The sequence below is a fragment of the Lutjanus erythropterus genome, chromosome 15, assembly GCF_056507025.1.
Source record: "Lutjanus erythropterus isolate fLutEry1 chromosome 15, fLutEry1.hap2, whole genome shotgun sequence".
NCBI classification, from domain to species: Eukaryota; Metazoa; Chordata; class Actinopteri; order Lutjaniformes; family Lutjanidae; genus Lutjanus; species Lutjanus erythropterus.
Window position 1 is genome coordinate 28,120,467 of NC_139331.1, and position 15,674 is coordinate 28,136,140.

Genomic DNA, 15,674 nt, shown 5'->3' on the forward strand with positions numbered 1-15,674 from the left:
TCCTGCTGTGGACAGAGTCAGCAACAAAATGTGTTTTAGATCCTAAAAAATCAATGTACGCTAAATGTACGCTATAATTAGAATATTTTTTCTGCTTTGCCTTGCTGTCAGACAGCGTTTTCCCTTTGGAAACTGCTTTGATGTAAGTCAAATATTGATGTCTCTCACTCAACCAAACTCCATTGGTGAAATCAGTCATTTTACCTCGCAGAACACAGGAGTTGTTTGTCTACCGCTGCCTCAGTCTGTTAGTTTGTGTCAAAATCTGCGACTTTGGTGGATCCGAATTTCTCATTTCAAAACACCAAAATCCCACAATAACACAACCAAACCAACAGAACGAGGCAGCGGTAGACCAGCAACTCCTGTGTTCTGCAGGGTAAAATGACTGGTTTTGCCTCTGGAGTTTGGTGGCTTTTTAAGGGAGCAATATTTAACTTATAACAGCGGTTTCCAGTCATTATAGGCTGTTAAATGGCAAAATAAAACTGAGAGAACGTTCTAAATGTAGCTCACACCATAACTGAATTAATTTTTATATTTTAAGTTAAGCGGCTAAAACACATTTTGCTGCTGAGCCCGTCCACAGCATCATTGCATCACTTCCATGCTGGTACTCCTGCTGCGTCTCCAAACTGGGGGCGTGTCGACCGTCATCCACTGTAGGTAATAAAAAGATGATGGATAAGTACCTCATGTAACCCCACTTCAAAAAAAATCCCTCTCATATTATGTCTCCTCTCCTCTCCTCTCCTCTCCTCTCCTCTCCTCTCCTCTCCTCTCCTCTCCTCTCCTCTCTACTTCTCCTCCTCCTCCTCACATCACACCAGGAGGCTCCCTGGGACAGCTCCCCAGGCTGTTATTTCTCAGATCCACCCTGAGCACAGCTGCTCTGCTCTCACTCCTTCTATCTCACACTCTCTCTCTCTCACACACACACACACACACACACACACAAACACCCGCCTCAAATATACACAGAGTGAATACCATGCATAAATGATTTACACAAACAGTCAAATACTACCCGCAGTGCACACACACACACACACACACACTACAGTAGCTCTCTCTCCACCCTTGCCTTATCCCATTGTTAAATTCTATTTTCTTCCCTTTGTTGTGTTGCATATCATTAAACTTTCCACTCTCGCCTTTTGAAGCTTCTCCTTTTCATGTTCTGTGTTCTTGCTCTTTTGGTGTCATCATCAAATAATTGCCTCCCAAAAAATGTGTCCGACTCCGGGTGAAGGCAGCTGCACATAAGCTGGAAGACTGAATGGTCAGAATACACCAAATATTTATTAATATTCCTTTTTCGTGGCGACGGAAATCTGAAATGCCCTTTTATGTGCCCTTCAGCCGTGTTCGGAATATTTTTCTAAGAAGCCGACAGTCAGAAGAGACGGAGTTGTGTTTGAGCTTATCTTCGCTAGTTTCCAGAAAGTAAGATCAAGGATTGAGGTCATTTCGATCAATACTGTTATTTTGCTCGTTGCAGGAGAACCTCTGGTATTGATGTTAGTTCGGTCACATGTAGACCGAATGAATGAATGAATGAATGAATGAATGAATGAAACATTTATTGCCTCTCGGGGAATTAGCTTTGCACGAGGAGCATAAAAAGAACAACATCAAACATGATGCGATATTAAACATAAGCATCAATACATAAAACATCAAAATCGATAAAGGACATCGAGAGCAAGTTCAAGAAATCTATCAAAAAACGAAGAAAAAGTTGAGAAAAGTCATAATTTCAAGGCAGCTGTCTTCACTAGGTTTTTGAGTGTTGACTCAAACGCAAACTCTTGAATTTTAAAATAAACTAAACAAAGTTTTGCTGACCTCTGATCTTTCATTGACATGATTTACTTTTTGAGTTTCAAAACCCCCCATTTCAAATAACAGTTCACAGTGAGTGTGAACCTGATTTGACATCATTTTATTTATTTAAAAATTAAATGGTTACAATTGAAAATATTAAATGATTTGGATGCTACCCAAAGTGCTTTATTTCATTTCTTAACTTTTAGGTTTTACAGCGGGTTTAACCTGAGCCAGGCCACGGTAGCAAAAACTTAATTGTTGCAGTTGAAAACTGTTGTTGCATTCATGCAGTTTTAAGTTTGTTGATTGAACGATTTTTAGCAAAAGGTACCTTGGGAGTTGTAGTCTACCTCAAAGTTTTTATGTACTCAGGAAAAATAAAACAGAAGATCTTTTCTAACGCAATATAATATTTTGGACTGCTGATTTAAATTTTAGCAGGGAACCGAGAACCTTGTGAGGAGCTCAGAGCTTTCCCTGCATTTTGACCAGAGGAATCAGGAACTACATTTAGGTCCTCTGTAGTACCGAGTACCTCTGTAAATGTACCCACAACTTTTAGTCCCTTTCAACTACTTTCCGAGGACCTGAAAGGTTCTTTCAGCCTGTTGTTGTCTGCGTTTTAAGACCCTCAAATATGAGGCAGATTTGTCTGCTGACAAATGCTGGCGATTGGTGTTTCTACACATTTTTGCGTGCAGCTATACAGCAACAATGACATCATATAAAGTGACATCATAGTTTGTGCGACACAGAGGGACAATAGAGTTTGTCCTTAGCGTAAGTGCTTATCTGTCACATGCTTTTCTCCTGTAACAAAAAACAAACTAGTTTGCAGATGCTGATTTTAAGAAAAGTAGCAGAGTGGCTGCGACTACTCGACTAATCAGAAATGCTCAGCGTTCCAAGTCCTACACCTGGATTACCTGTGCTTTTGGAAAGAGCTACACCACGTTTATGTTTTCCAGTGCTAGAAACTGAATGTTGCTGATTGGTCAAACATAGAAGGTGACATGGAAAGCAAGACATCTCCATGAAAGAAGAGAAAGCGGAACAATTTAGAAAGATTACCCCCATATTGATACGAAATGACACTTCTGGACAGCGTGTGTGCGCGTTTGTAAATGATAATTTCCTCGTCAAGAGGGACCTTTGATGTGATAACTACCTTTGCCCTCCCTGTCATCATGGCACTGCCCCCCCCCCCCCAGTGACCACCAACCACAAAAGCTTCTGTATCGCAAGTGAAGGCGAGAGACAGAGTCGAGAGGGAGTGAGTGATAAGGCGAGAGCTATTTTTCACATTGTAAACAGATAAGACTCCTTGAAGGAAAGCAGACCAAGACAAGCAAGGGCAGGACACAGGAAACGAAAAATGATTATTATCTGACATTTCCCTCATTTGCTTTTTTGGCGTTTTAAGAGACGGACAGGAAAAAGAGGAAAAAAAGGGTCAATTTGTAGCAGCATAATTTTCCTCTTGTCAGCCTCTTTTTTTATGTAGAGCTGAAATGAGCAGTTTGGTTAATTGATTAGTCCATCAACAGGAAATTAGTCAGCAACTATTATGAAAATCAAATTGTCTGAGTCATTTCTCAAGCAAAAAAATGGTAAATATTCTCTGGTTCCAGCTTCTCGGAGATAAGAATGTGCTGCTTCTATTAGTCAGTGAATATTTTGGACTGTTGGTGGAACAAAACAAAACATCTGAAGACGTCATCATGAAGCCTGTAAAACTGTGATGGCTATTTTCCTAATTATTCATTGATTAATTGAGAATAGAAGAATAATCAGCATGCTGTTTATTTACAGGGAAATAGTCATGCAAAAGTATCCTGCATCACTCTTTCAGATAGTAAAGTCACATACTGAAGAGCTGCGATACCCAACTTTAGGCCTGGGGGCCAAATCTGGCCCGTGATGGGCTGCTTGGTGGCCCTCTAACAATTTTCTAATTCACAGTGAAAACAAAATGATTCACACTGGCCTGTTTTTTGTTTCTACCAGTTAATAAATGTTGGGTTAGTTGGGAAGTTGCATATCAGTGTACAAACCCTAAAACAGCTTAAATCTGGCAGTTTGTCGTTATGGTTTATGAACCGTTCCATCATTTGTGCAGATGTTATCCCTGCTGTATTGGTTTTAGAAGAAAATGAATAAATAATAGTAATCACAGGCATGTTTTTGGACTATTCATCCCAGAGATTGTCTGTAGTCATCAATCGTTTTTGTGTGTTTGTTTGTCCAGCCATGGTAACCGATTACTCGCAACGCTAGCAGAGACTGGAAAAAACAGTATGCTGCTTCACATTCAAGTGAGCTGAAGAGCGGGTCTGTTCCTGCTGTATCACTGCTGGGTGGTGAAAGAAGCATCAGCAACTGTTGCTTGCGGTTTCTCCCAGTAATGTCGCTACACACAAACAGTTTGTTTAATACTGCAAATGTAATGGTTTCCATCAGCGGACCGTAGGCCATGACTTATCAGACATTTACTTTAAAGATCATTTTGGACATCATTACTTAAATCTGTCGATTATTTTCTTGATTAAGAGTTTTGTCTAGAAATCATCATAAAATTGTGCAAAATGCCTTTTGTAGTCCAACAGTCCAACACGATGTTGAAAACAGTATTAAGTTTATTATCCTCTGTATAGAAAAGCTGCAAATATTCACATTTGAGAAGCTGAGAAAGTAAATGTTTGGAATTTTTGCTTGAAAAAATAACTAAAATGATCATTTAATTATGAAAATAGTCGTAGATTAACTTTCTATCAACTAATCCTTTCAGTTCTTGTTTCACATAAAGGTCTAGATTTTGGCCTATGTGATATATTTTTAAATGTTAAACTTCTGATTATGAAGTAAATGTTGACTGAACAGTGGCTGTTGAATAAAGACATCATCCCAGTTTTGATTGGTTCTCTATAAGCCTCACACTCCCACTGAGCATGATTTTTCCCGGGAAATTATGTCTCCCCTACCGACCAAATTAATAAACAAATTCAGTCTTTGCCTCCTGATGTCTTTATTCTAACATTACTCCCCCCCTGCACCCCAACGCCAACCCCTGCTGTCGTTAATTGTTCGTGTGAAGCAGTAGGCTAACATTACTCAAACTATGTTATTACTATGCAATGCACATCGTAACAATAGCTTCCAATTTACCTCTTCAGTGAACATGCTTCTTTCTTCTCTCTGCACAGAGCTCGGCTCTGAGGAAACAGAAATCAAACTGGTGTTGTGCACAGGTGTTGTCTTAAGCCTCTTTTACACTGAACCAAAAACCCACTAACATCTGGCTTTTGTTCTCAAGAGGAAAGGGTACAATTAGCGTTTATTACCTGGTTAAATGACCGCTTTGAAAGTTGATTTTTCATACACGTGTTGCTCGACTTGACTCAATTTGACACAGTGCATCAGCCCAACACAGCTGCACAGCTACACAGTTTGCACCTGCTTTACAGTGTTTATTCAGTGATGAAGCACTCATCTTTAGTCCTTTTTACTTCATATAAATTCTTCACAATGTATGTTCCCCGTTTTTTTTTATTTTTCTAAAAGCTATTCTCATGAAACAGAAAAATCGAGAAATGTAGTTTTTTTTCTGCAGTAACTTAATGAGATTTTTGTCAGCTGAAAGTAAACATGAAACACTGAAGTGTAGCAGATACCTGAATGTACAAACAGCAGCAAAGAGAGAAACTAAACTTCAAGGCGCAGAGATTCAGCTAGAAGCTACAAAAGTACTGAGAGCTGAACATAAAGAGAATTTTCTTTCATGCACAGACATGAGTTGAGCCTTGGTTTTCCAGCACACATCAAAAAGAAAACAGAAAGACAAACTCGTCTAATGAGAAAATGGTCAATCACCTATTTTAGTGTGTTTTCTTGTGTTTAAAAAACCTGACTATACAAGATAATTTTGGTGTCAAAAGTATTAGTGGCACAATAGAACCACTTGGAAACACGAAGTTGCAAGGATGAAAAAGACTTACAGAATGTAACAAGATTTATTGGTTTCTTTCTGTGCATCTGCAGGGATGATGGGAAGGAGGGTCTGAAGTTTTACACCAATCCATCCTACTTCTTCGACCTGTGGAGAGAGAAGATGCTGCAGGACACAGAGGACAAGAGGAAGGAGAGGCGGAAACAGAAGGTATGTGCGAACGAACACGAGCGCAGGGTCCTGACGGCGTGCCGTGCGTTGCGCTTGCTTTTCGTAAGGACCGCGCTAATTCTTTGGTTTCTGCTGCGATAGATGGAGGTGCTCATGATGAGCTGTGAGTATGTGAACAGCGAGGGCGGCGAGAGGGAACGAGCAGCTTCCTGTGTTCTCCACAGATGCAGATTGATGTGTCCTGCTTGAATAAACTGACAGGCTGAATCACTGATAGATTCACAGAAGCATGTAGCCTAATGCATTAATTAGCCACCACTCAGAGATTAATCAACTCTTCCTCCAGTCAGCCCTCTTAGTTATTACTTGTGTGATCATTAGATCTAATTAATGGGAGCATCTGCTGTTCACTTGCCCCCGCACTGTGCGTCACCTCTCTGCACCAACAAGCACATACAGACACGCGTAACCTCTTGAGGAAGTAGATTTTTATGCTCACAGACGCACACAAATTAAATAAAAGAGCTCTTAAACGCCAATAGAAAGCCTCTCTTCTGCATCTGATGCAGAGCTACAGCCCCCCTACTCCAAATAGAGGAATAGAGGGGTTTCCCACCCGCGGCATCAGGAGCTCTAATCAGCACCAGCTTGCATTTCCCCGCGTGGGAAGCAGGGCGTGCTCCACATTTTGCCCCCTCACAGTCAATCAGGGCTTATTAAAGTCACGTCAATGAAGAGTAAGGAGAGTGATTTTCCACCGAGGGTTCATGTGAATGAAGACGACGATATAATTTGTTGGTTATTATGAGGTTTTTAATGATGGTGGGAAACATGCAGAGAAGAGAGAGGGCTGGAGAGTTTAGCCAGGAATCAGCCGGGAGGAGTGTCAAAATTAAGATGTTTATTTGCAGTCTGGGTTAGTACTCGTCACTTTATACAAACCTTGCTTCTGAAAAAGTTAAGTCTAAAAACAGCTTGCAACAATTTGCTAATCCTTTTCAATCTATATTCAATTAAATACAGAACAAAGACAAGATATTTAATGCTCAAACGGATAAATGTTGTTGTTTTTTTGTAAATATATGCTCATTCTAAATTTAATGCTTGCAACACATTTCAAAAAAGTTGGGACAGGAGCAGGATTACCACTGTGTGCGTCTGGAAACTGAGGACACGACTTCAGGTGTCAGTCTGGGATCTTTGTTGTTGTATTTTGCGCGTCATAATGCACCTCATATTTTCAGTAGGAGACAGGTCTGGACTGCAAGCAGGTCCGTCTAGTACCTGAACTCTCTTACTAAGAAGACACGCTGTTCTAACACCCGCAGAATGTGTCTTGGCATCGACGTCTGGATGGCGGCATATGTTCCAAATGTACCTTTCAGCATTAATGGGGCGTTCACAGATGCTGGCTTTTGAAGTTACTGCTGGATGGCTCTTCTCCTCTTTAGCCCGGAGGACAAGACGTCAGTGATTTCTGAAAACAATTTGAAGTCCGGACTCGTCAGACCACAGCACACTTTTCAACTTTGCATCAGTCCGCAATTTGCATTTGTAGATGTAGTGACAAGCTGTGTTTATTAACAGTATATTTTCCAACGAGTCTGTGAGTTCTCGATGGAGGATCCCCTTTAATAACCCATAATGATACTGTCACCTTCTACCAATTAACCTTTTTACCTGGGAAATGTTACAAACAGGTGTTTTTTGAGCTTTCCACAACTTTCACAGTCTTTTGTTGCCCCTGTCCCAACTTCAGTGATCATGTTGCAGGCATCAAATTCAGAATGAGCGTATGTTTACAACAAAGTTTATCGGTTTAAACATTAAATATCTTCTTTGTTCTGTATTCACTTGTATAAAGCTTGAAAAGTAGAAGTTTTACACAGCATCCCAGTGTTTTTGGAAATGCGGTTTGCAATAAACAAACATGATTTCTTTTCCCTAAGCGTAAAATGAAACATAAAGCTCATTTGCAGCTCTTATTTGCTACAGAGAGTTAGGTTGATATGACCGCTTGTAGCCGAAGCTCATTCCAATGATTTCATTCTAATTAAAGCCCCGGGTGGGCTCAGCTCGTAAAGCCACGTTCATTTCCCTCTGCACCACACTGGTAGTTAGACAGACCCCATGGACAGGCCTACAGGACATTCACAGGGGAGAGCAGGATGGATTAGAGGAATTACGCGCGCATATTTGTTGGTCTGTGTAACCATCGTGGTGGATAAATGGTCTGAATGAGGATCAGGGAAAATACAGTGAGGAGATGTGTGTGTGTGTGTGTGTGTGTGTGTGTGTGTGTGTGTGTGTGTGTGTGTGTGTTTATGGAGAGCATGCAGAATCAGCCATTCACACGATGAAGGGAAGAAAATTCACACACATCTACATTCACATGGGTGAAATTTAGTGTGGAAATCACTGACAGAAACACTTCATCACTTAGTTTGAGTGGTTCTGCCACATCGTCTCAGTCACAGTTGTTCATGAAGTGTGTGTGCTTGTTGCGGTGACTACCCGTTGTACTCCACCTCATAATTTCTCCAGAAGATTACAGATATCATCTCTTTCGTTCTTTGCTTCAAAACATTCTCTGTATTTTTTTTATTTTTTTTTATAAAGACAGTTTTAAAAGTAACTCACACACAGACAGACACACACACACAAACACAGATACGAAGATCTAAATCGGCCATGATCGACCGTGCGGCTGCAGTGTCGAGGACCTGACAGGCTGTGCCACTCGTCAGTCAGCGTGACGCGATCAGAGATCGGCTGCCAACGCATTTTATTCTGTGTCAGGAAATGTTCCAGCTCTCTCCCTCACTCTCTCTCCTTGTTCAGTCACTTTTACTCTTCCTCTCCAACTCATCTCACTTTTTTCCTGCAACTTTATATTATTATTACAGCCGTGCATTGGGGAAATAGGGTGAGATGAGTGAAATTAATATTATAACACTAATAAGAACATTGTTCAGTCTCAAAACAGTAAGAATTGCCTGATTTCCTGGGGCAAGTAAAATGCCACATGGGGCTATTCAATTCCAGCAACTGGCATGTGGTAAAAAAGAATTAAACATAGTTTTTTCGCACACTGATGATGGGAGCAGCTAAGGAGTGAGCCACCTCTCTTCCCATCTCTGTTGAGAGTTGCACATGCACAGTGCCTTTTCAATAATCCTGGAAACAAAAGTTTAGTTGGGTGACGTCAGAGAATGTGGCCAAAACTCTAACTATGGACTGTGCACTTTTCCACAGGTTTTGAGAGCAAGGTGGATAAAATGGGGTTGTTTTTCAAAAGCAAGTTTCCAATAATCGTTGCTGGAGTGCCATAATAAGAGCCGACAGCAGCTCGCTTGCGAGGTCAACAACCCCTCTTTCTGGGCCTTGCTGGTCCATGAGACACTTGATTGCTGAGGCAAGTCATGTAATTGGAAAACAATATACCATGTCTCAAAAAATGCTTGTTTACTAGTTCCGCTAGTTGTGATAATTGCCAGTAAATAAAACAATTTGTATGTTTGCCACATGTATGCGAAGTCGCATGTAAATTTATGAAATTGGTATTTAAATGCAATGAATTGTGTTCCAAATGTGTAGCCCTATTGGGGTGAACAACATGCCAACACTGACCTAAATAACCCACAGAGAGACACCTTTAAAATGACCAAATCCAACACAGCATAAATTACAAAGATACTAAACCAAGACAAAGTAACTGAAGTCTAACACAAAGGTACAGAGTCATAAGTTTAACACAACAGAAACCTCATGCTGAGAGGCCTGATTGAGGTGCTTTTCTGCACCTCGTTCAGGCCAGGTGCACCTCATTGGCAATCAGGAGCGGAGCTGCAGAAAGACAGGGAGCACGCACACACACACACACACACACACACACACACACACACACACACACACACACACACACATACGGCACACATACAGCCGCAACACCCCCACCATTAAAACAATCGATAAATAGTGACTCACAAGTAAAACATTTAAAGTTGAATGCAACACTGATGTAGCGCTGTGACAAATTATGAGAGCTCATCATAATATCATCCAGCAGAAAGTCTATTAACAATAATGTTGTATTCTCACTTTAAACATAGAAAACTTTGCATTTTATGCACTAAACTGGGTACAGTTTTATTTGAAGGGGTCTCCATAAGACTGACGTGACACACTCATCATAACCATGACATATATTTCATTAACACGATGTGTGTCTTTATGAATGTCTATGATTGTTGTCATTAAAGGACCAGTGTTTAGAGTTTAGTGGCATCTCGCTGTGAGATTACAGGTTGCAAATACCTTATGCCACCTTGTATAGAAACATGGCTGTGCAGCATGTGATTATACACTAATAAAAACATACTATTACAATATATAAAATTATAACTCCATTTCTGCCGTATTCTGCCAATAACCCCCATAAATCTTAAACACTGAACCTGTAAGTGTCATTCAGGTATTTAATACAAATAATGCAAAGTAAAAGTTCCCAAACAATGACAACTTTGCATTAAACATGATGTAACTTCCCAAATCACACTTAATGTCAACAATCATTCATAATAAACATGATAAAGATTCCTTCATGTTCATGATAGATGTTGTGTCATGGTTATAATGACAGTAGAAGCAGTAAAGGTAAAAAAAAAATCTCTCCAATTATCTTCTTGCCCGAGGTCACATGTAAAAAAAGTGAAAAATTAAAAGGAAGGAGAGAAAGAAGAAGGAATACAAGAGTCGTGTTAAATAGGCAGCATCCAGGAGTTCCTGACATGTGTAATAAATAGAGATCAGGTCTTGTCTTCAGGGAACTTTAGCCTCGTATTTCTGACTCTTCAGAAGTTTTTCTAAATACGTCAGCCCTCGAATCCACCGAACCAGGAAAAAAAGGAGGAGGGTTTGGATGCTTTCCAGTGAGCAGCAAAAGCAATTGACTTCAGCCGGTGTAGAGGGAGACACAGTTCACGGGTTCAGGTCAAAGTTTCTTCTTACAGCACAGAGGAAAGACAACAAATCAAATATTTTAGCTCAGGGTGTCGAAAGAGCAGATGGAGCGACTCAGTGAGAGAAGAGGCGGCAAGGGCAGTCATAATAGACAGAGATAATTTAGACAGTACAAGTGCGTAGATGTATAACACCTCTTTTTCAATGGTGTTTTAGAGATTTATTCACCTAACATGAGTCCAGTTTCTAAACAGCCTTGACTTTTCCTCACTTTAAGTGTCAGTGCACATAAAATACAACTGCATTATGAGGTTTGCAATTCAGAATAATGCATCTCCACGAGGAGGCTTGGGGAAATCAAACTCAGATGTAAAAATCAAATGTCCTTTTAAAGGCCTTGATGATTCATCTATATATAAATGAATTCAGTGTCGGAACATTGCAAGAGGGGGTTAAAAGTAAAAGCAGAGAAACTACGTGAATGTTTAAAAGCAAAATGTCAGCTGAAGTGAAGCTATATTGTTGATGAATTCTCCACCATGAAAACTGACAAAAAGAGGGACGCTGAGTAGAAATAGTGAGACTGCCATGCACAACATTTGTCAGAAGGCGTATGCAGGATTTTAAAAAGTAAATAAATCAATTTGGTGACAATTTAGGCCCTTAAAAAAGCATTAAAAAGTCTTACATACCACTTTTCAAGGTATTGTAGCTTTTTTCAGTATGTGTATATTTGTCTTAAGATTAACTGACCCACTGATTGCTGATTATAATGTTACACAATGGTCCCTTTAATATCATGATTCTAGTGACCCAAATTATAATTCAGCAAGACATCGGCGAGACGTCACTCCAGTCCACTTAGAAGCAGGTCTGGCTCACTTTTGCCCCACTTGGGAGTGGGTCCATCTCGGGCGCGGCGCAGGGCGATAAAAATGACAATGGAAATGCAAATCAGCGTGGCACAGTTTCACTTGGCGCGGCCAAAACGTGTGGATAAGCTCGGTTGGTGGCACTGTTCCCACGGCTGGGAAACCCCGCACACACACACACACACAGGAACCCTGACTCTGGAGAAGCTGCAACCTTTCTTCACTGTCAAACTCAAACCTAAACTGTACATTTACTGCCAGAGCGACAAATTCACTGCTCACCTGACCAATCAGTAGTCTGTGGTGTTTGCAAGCTTACGTTTATCATTGGAACTAAATCCAAAATACTCTCGGAGCAGAGGCAGAGGTGTTTTTCTTCTTTTTTTTTATTAGTTAATCCTGTAACTTTATCCTCTAGACACCTGTCAGCTCAGCTGTGAGAGTGACCCCTGCTGGCATAAGTTGCACACTACAATACAGCCTCTACTTATCAGCTTAAGAAAAAAAGGAGCATCTGTTTTTTAGGACGGTATTGAAAATCATCCTGTTGGGATTTTCTGAGACCCTGGTGTGCCATAATACCTTTATACTGCACAAGCCTAGAGGGTGGTCAGTTAATAAGCTCCCTACCTTAAATACAATTTGCATATGAATACCTGTGCCCACTCCAAGGTGACACATCCTCACGGCAAATTTTTCTTTTATAAATACCACATTATGTGGAAAAGACTCTGAATGCTTTTTGCGTGTACATGCATCCAGCCTGAGGGTCTCCATGCACATTTCTGTGCCACACCACTGTCCCTACCCACTGCTGCTGCAGCTACTACTACGACTGCCGCTTCATCATTTAATGCTGTCATCTCAGTGATGAGGGGCGTCGCCACCCCGCCCATGCATTGATACGGTGGTTATCACAAACCAGGACTGTTTAATTGTGCTGTCTTGCAATCAGTGCATAGAAAATGTGTCACTGATGAAGCCAGTTAGGAGTTAGAGTGGCGATGAAGTCCTAAAATGTGTGTTCAACTTGAGGATTCCTGCATATACTCTGTCAGAAAAAGTGCCCCTCCTTCATCTTCTTCAATCACCAGCCATTTTCTTACTGACTCACTAATAGTCTAAACCCAAATTTACACACACACACACTACGTTACTCACAGGCACACGCAGATTAGCAGCCAGTGATAAATGAAAAAGCAGCACAGGGCAGAGAGAAGGGGAAAAAGAAGCCTACAGTGTCCTAATCTCATTAGCTCCTGTGTTAGCCTCACCCTCAGTGGATTAGCAGTAGACTATATGTGCTGAGCCAGTCAGAGAGAGTCAGCGAGAGGAAAGGCTCAGGGACTCTGGAGAGAGGAAGCAAAAAAGAGAGAAACTTGGCAAGAGAGGAGAAAGAGAGCATCTCTTTGAGATCAGAGTCCACTCCACATCGAGGATTGTCTCTAGCGTCCGGATCCCCCGTGGAGGAGCCGCCTTTGGCTCTGCTGCTCCTGCTCTCGTCTCGTTGCAGCACTCACAGGCACATGTAGCTGGAAATGCCTTATCATCATAATGGAATATATTGACATTTAAATTTCTGCCTATTTTTCTTCTTTTTCATACACTTGACCACAAGCAGGGAAATATTTTCTGGATTTGTTCCAGCCTTAAAAAAAATACTGCTGCTAGTCCTCATGAAAACCGGTGGATGTCCGAACATTTTTCCCACATTGTCGTAGGAAATTCCCCCCGATTAAACTGCAAAATGTCAAAGTACCAAATGACTACGAGGCTTTAAATTTACAGTGCCAATAACTGATGTAAAGCATCAGTAGGGAGCTATAAAATAACAGAGCAAGTTGTTACTTTGGGTCAGTACAGCCATATTTTCTGTTTACGAGGAGATAATTAAGGTCCAAACACCAATAAATGTGATTTTTACTTGCTACGCTCGAGGGACACCCACATAATCTTCTTGTGTGTGCGAGTTTATACCTAAAATTAACAAAGCTGTTAGCCAAACTGTCTTCGTGCTGTATGTGTCCTCTGAGCATGAAAATTAAAAATAACAGAAGAACTTCAGCGCTTTACGAGGGCCGTTTCTGATCTCATAACTGTGATCGAGCAGCTCCAGAGCTCCATTCAGACGGCTGAGTTTAGATGCACACTATGCTCCTGAGTGGAGTTTTAGATATTTTTAAATCATCTGCAGAAATATCAGCTGTGTGCGTAGTTGTGGTTACAGCAGCTTTTAATATGAATCTGTGATAACAGCAGCTTAGTGAAAATGGATATTCTGTATTCATTTGACTCAGATTTGTCCTTAAGTGGTTTGTACGAATGATTTAGGAGAACTTGCCGCGTTCACCAGTTTTCTTGTATTTTGAATTTTCCCTTGGGTACGAACACATATACAATAGTTTGCTCATGTTATGGTTATCTAAGCCCTAACAGAAGCACTAATGGGTTGCATGTTTCATTACTTTGCACCTACGTAGCACTTAAACATGTATTTGAAGCAGAGCAGAGAGCCGGATGCCATGACGGATGCTGTGTTAGGCTGCACAGAAAGAATCAAGCGGGTTAGTATGAAAGAATCCTGAAAATGTTCAAAATAAAAGACTCTGTGCAGACTTTTAATCATAAAAACAGACAAAAAAAAATTAATTAAAACATAATCAGGCGGGCAAAACGCCTCACAGCTGAAACATTTATGAAACTTCTGGTGGGACCTGAAGCCGCACTGAGGACGGATCAAAACTCTCATGATAGTACATTTAAAAATGTAGGAGCATTTGCTGAATCTGACATGGCAAATTTGTACAAGCAGTAAGTAGTACAAGTAGTACAAGTTCAGCTAATAATACTGAAATGTTCTTGCGTGAGCCCGATTGTCTGCTGCTCACAAGGAGAACATTTAAACTGGCAGAAAAAGTGCTTCGATCCGACATGAGGAATGTCTCATCTTGTTGAAATCTTTAAGCAGAACGTGGTCGGGTGTCTGCTGATGTGTAGCGGCAGTCCTAAAAGAGCATCAGTGATGACAGTTTGAAGAATCTATTCCCTTTATTTCCAATATAAATATTCACTTACTGGAGCCAAAAGCTGTAAATACCACAAAATGCCAAGAAAACATTTGCCTGCCGACATCCTGATACAGCAGCAGTAAACAAAGAGCAGCATGTCTCCATTATTACTACTTTCTGATACATTTCCCATGCTAAGTCGCCCCCCCTGCCAGAAAAATAACGCCATCCTTTTACTCCCCCAATTGCTGCCGTTGCCGTGGCAACTGCTTTCGGTCCATTCAAGAGACTGAGACAGCGGGCTCGGAGCAGTGAGACGCAGAGATGGACTGAGACTGGCGTCCTGAACGGTGCCCCGTTACGGGCCACAGCAGCTGCCACACATCTGAGGCAGCTCCACTGGTGCTGTCTGTGTGTCGCCGGGCAGAGTTCACCTCTGAGGGGGTTTGACTTAGGAGACGATGTTACCAAAAGAGTCGCGTGAACTCCTGCACAGAAACATGAATGACTTCCACCCAGACTGTGGTGGACGTTCAGAGTGATGCAGGCTGAATGTGCAGATTCTTCGCTGCTCAGTCATCGTAGCACATGAAAAACAAACAGGGAAATAGATTTTATGTTAACTGTTGACCTTTCATCATGATGCTTTGTCAACAGAAGGCTCAACAATCATTAGTAAAGCACAGCGTGCGCCTTCCTTTTACAAATGTCATTATCTTTCTGCTACAGAGTGTGCGTGTTAATTACTTCAGGCTGCCTCGTCCTCAACACAGTTACAGCAGGTAATGAATGAAAGGCTAATGATTGTTTCTGACCAGACGAGCTCTCTAATGACTGCGATTTCAACAGCAGATTTTTTGCTATAACAGCACCTTTTTACCCAAG

The 15,674-nt window shown here is 41.1% G+C and overlaps 1 protein-coding gene across 5 annotated transcripts in view; it reads left to right on the plus strand.

Moving 5' to 3' along the window:
• wasf1 (WASP family member 1) overlaps window positions 1-15,674 on the plus strand; it is a 105,360-nt gene that overhangs the window by 66,452 nt on the left and 23,234 nt on the right. For all 5 annotated transcript variants that reach the window (XM_084736977.1, XM_084736980.1, XM_084736976.1 and 2 more), the window contains one exon: window positions 5,869-5,986. In XM_084736977.1, coding sequence (XP_084593103.1) covers window positions 5,869-5,986 — 118 coding nt within the window. The remainder of the gene's footprint in view (window positions 1-5,868; window positions 5,987-15,674) is intronic.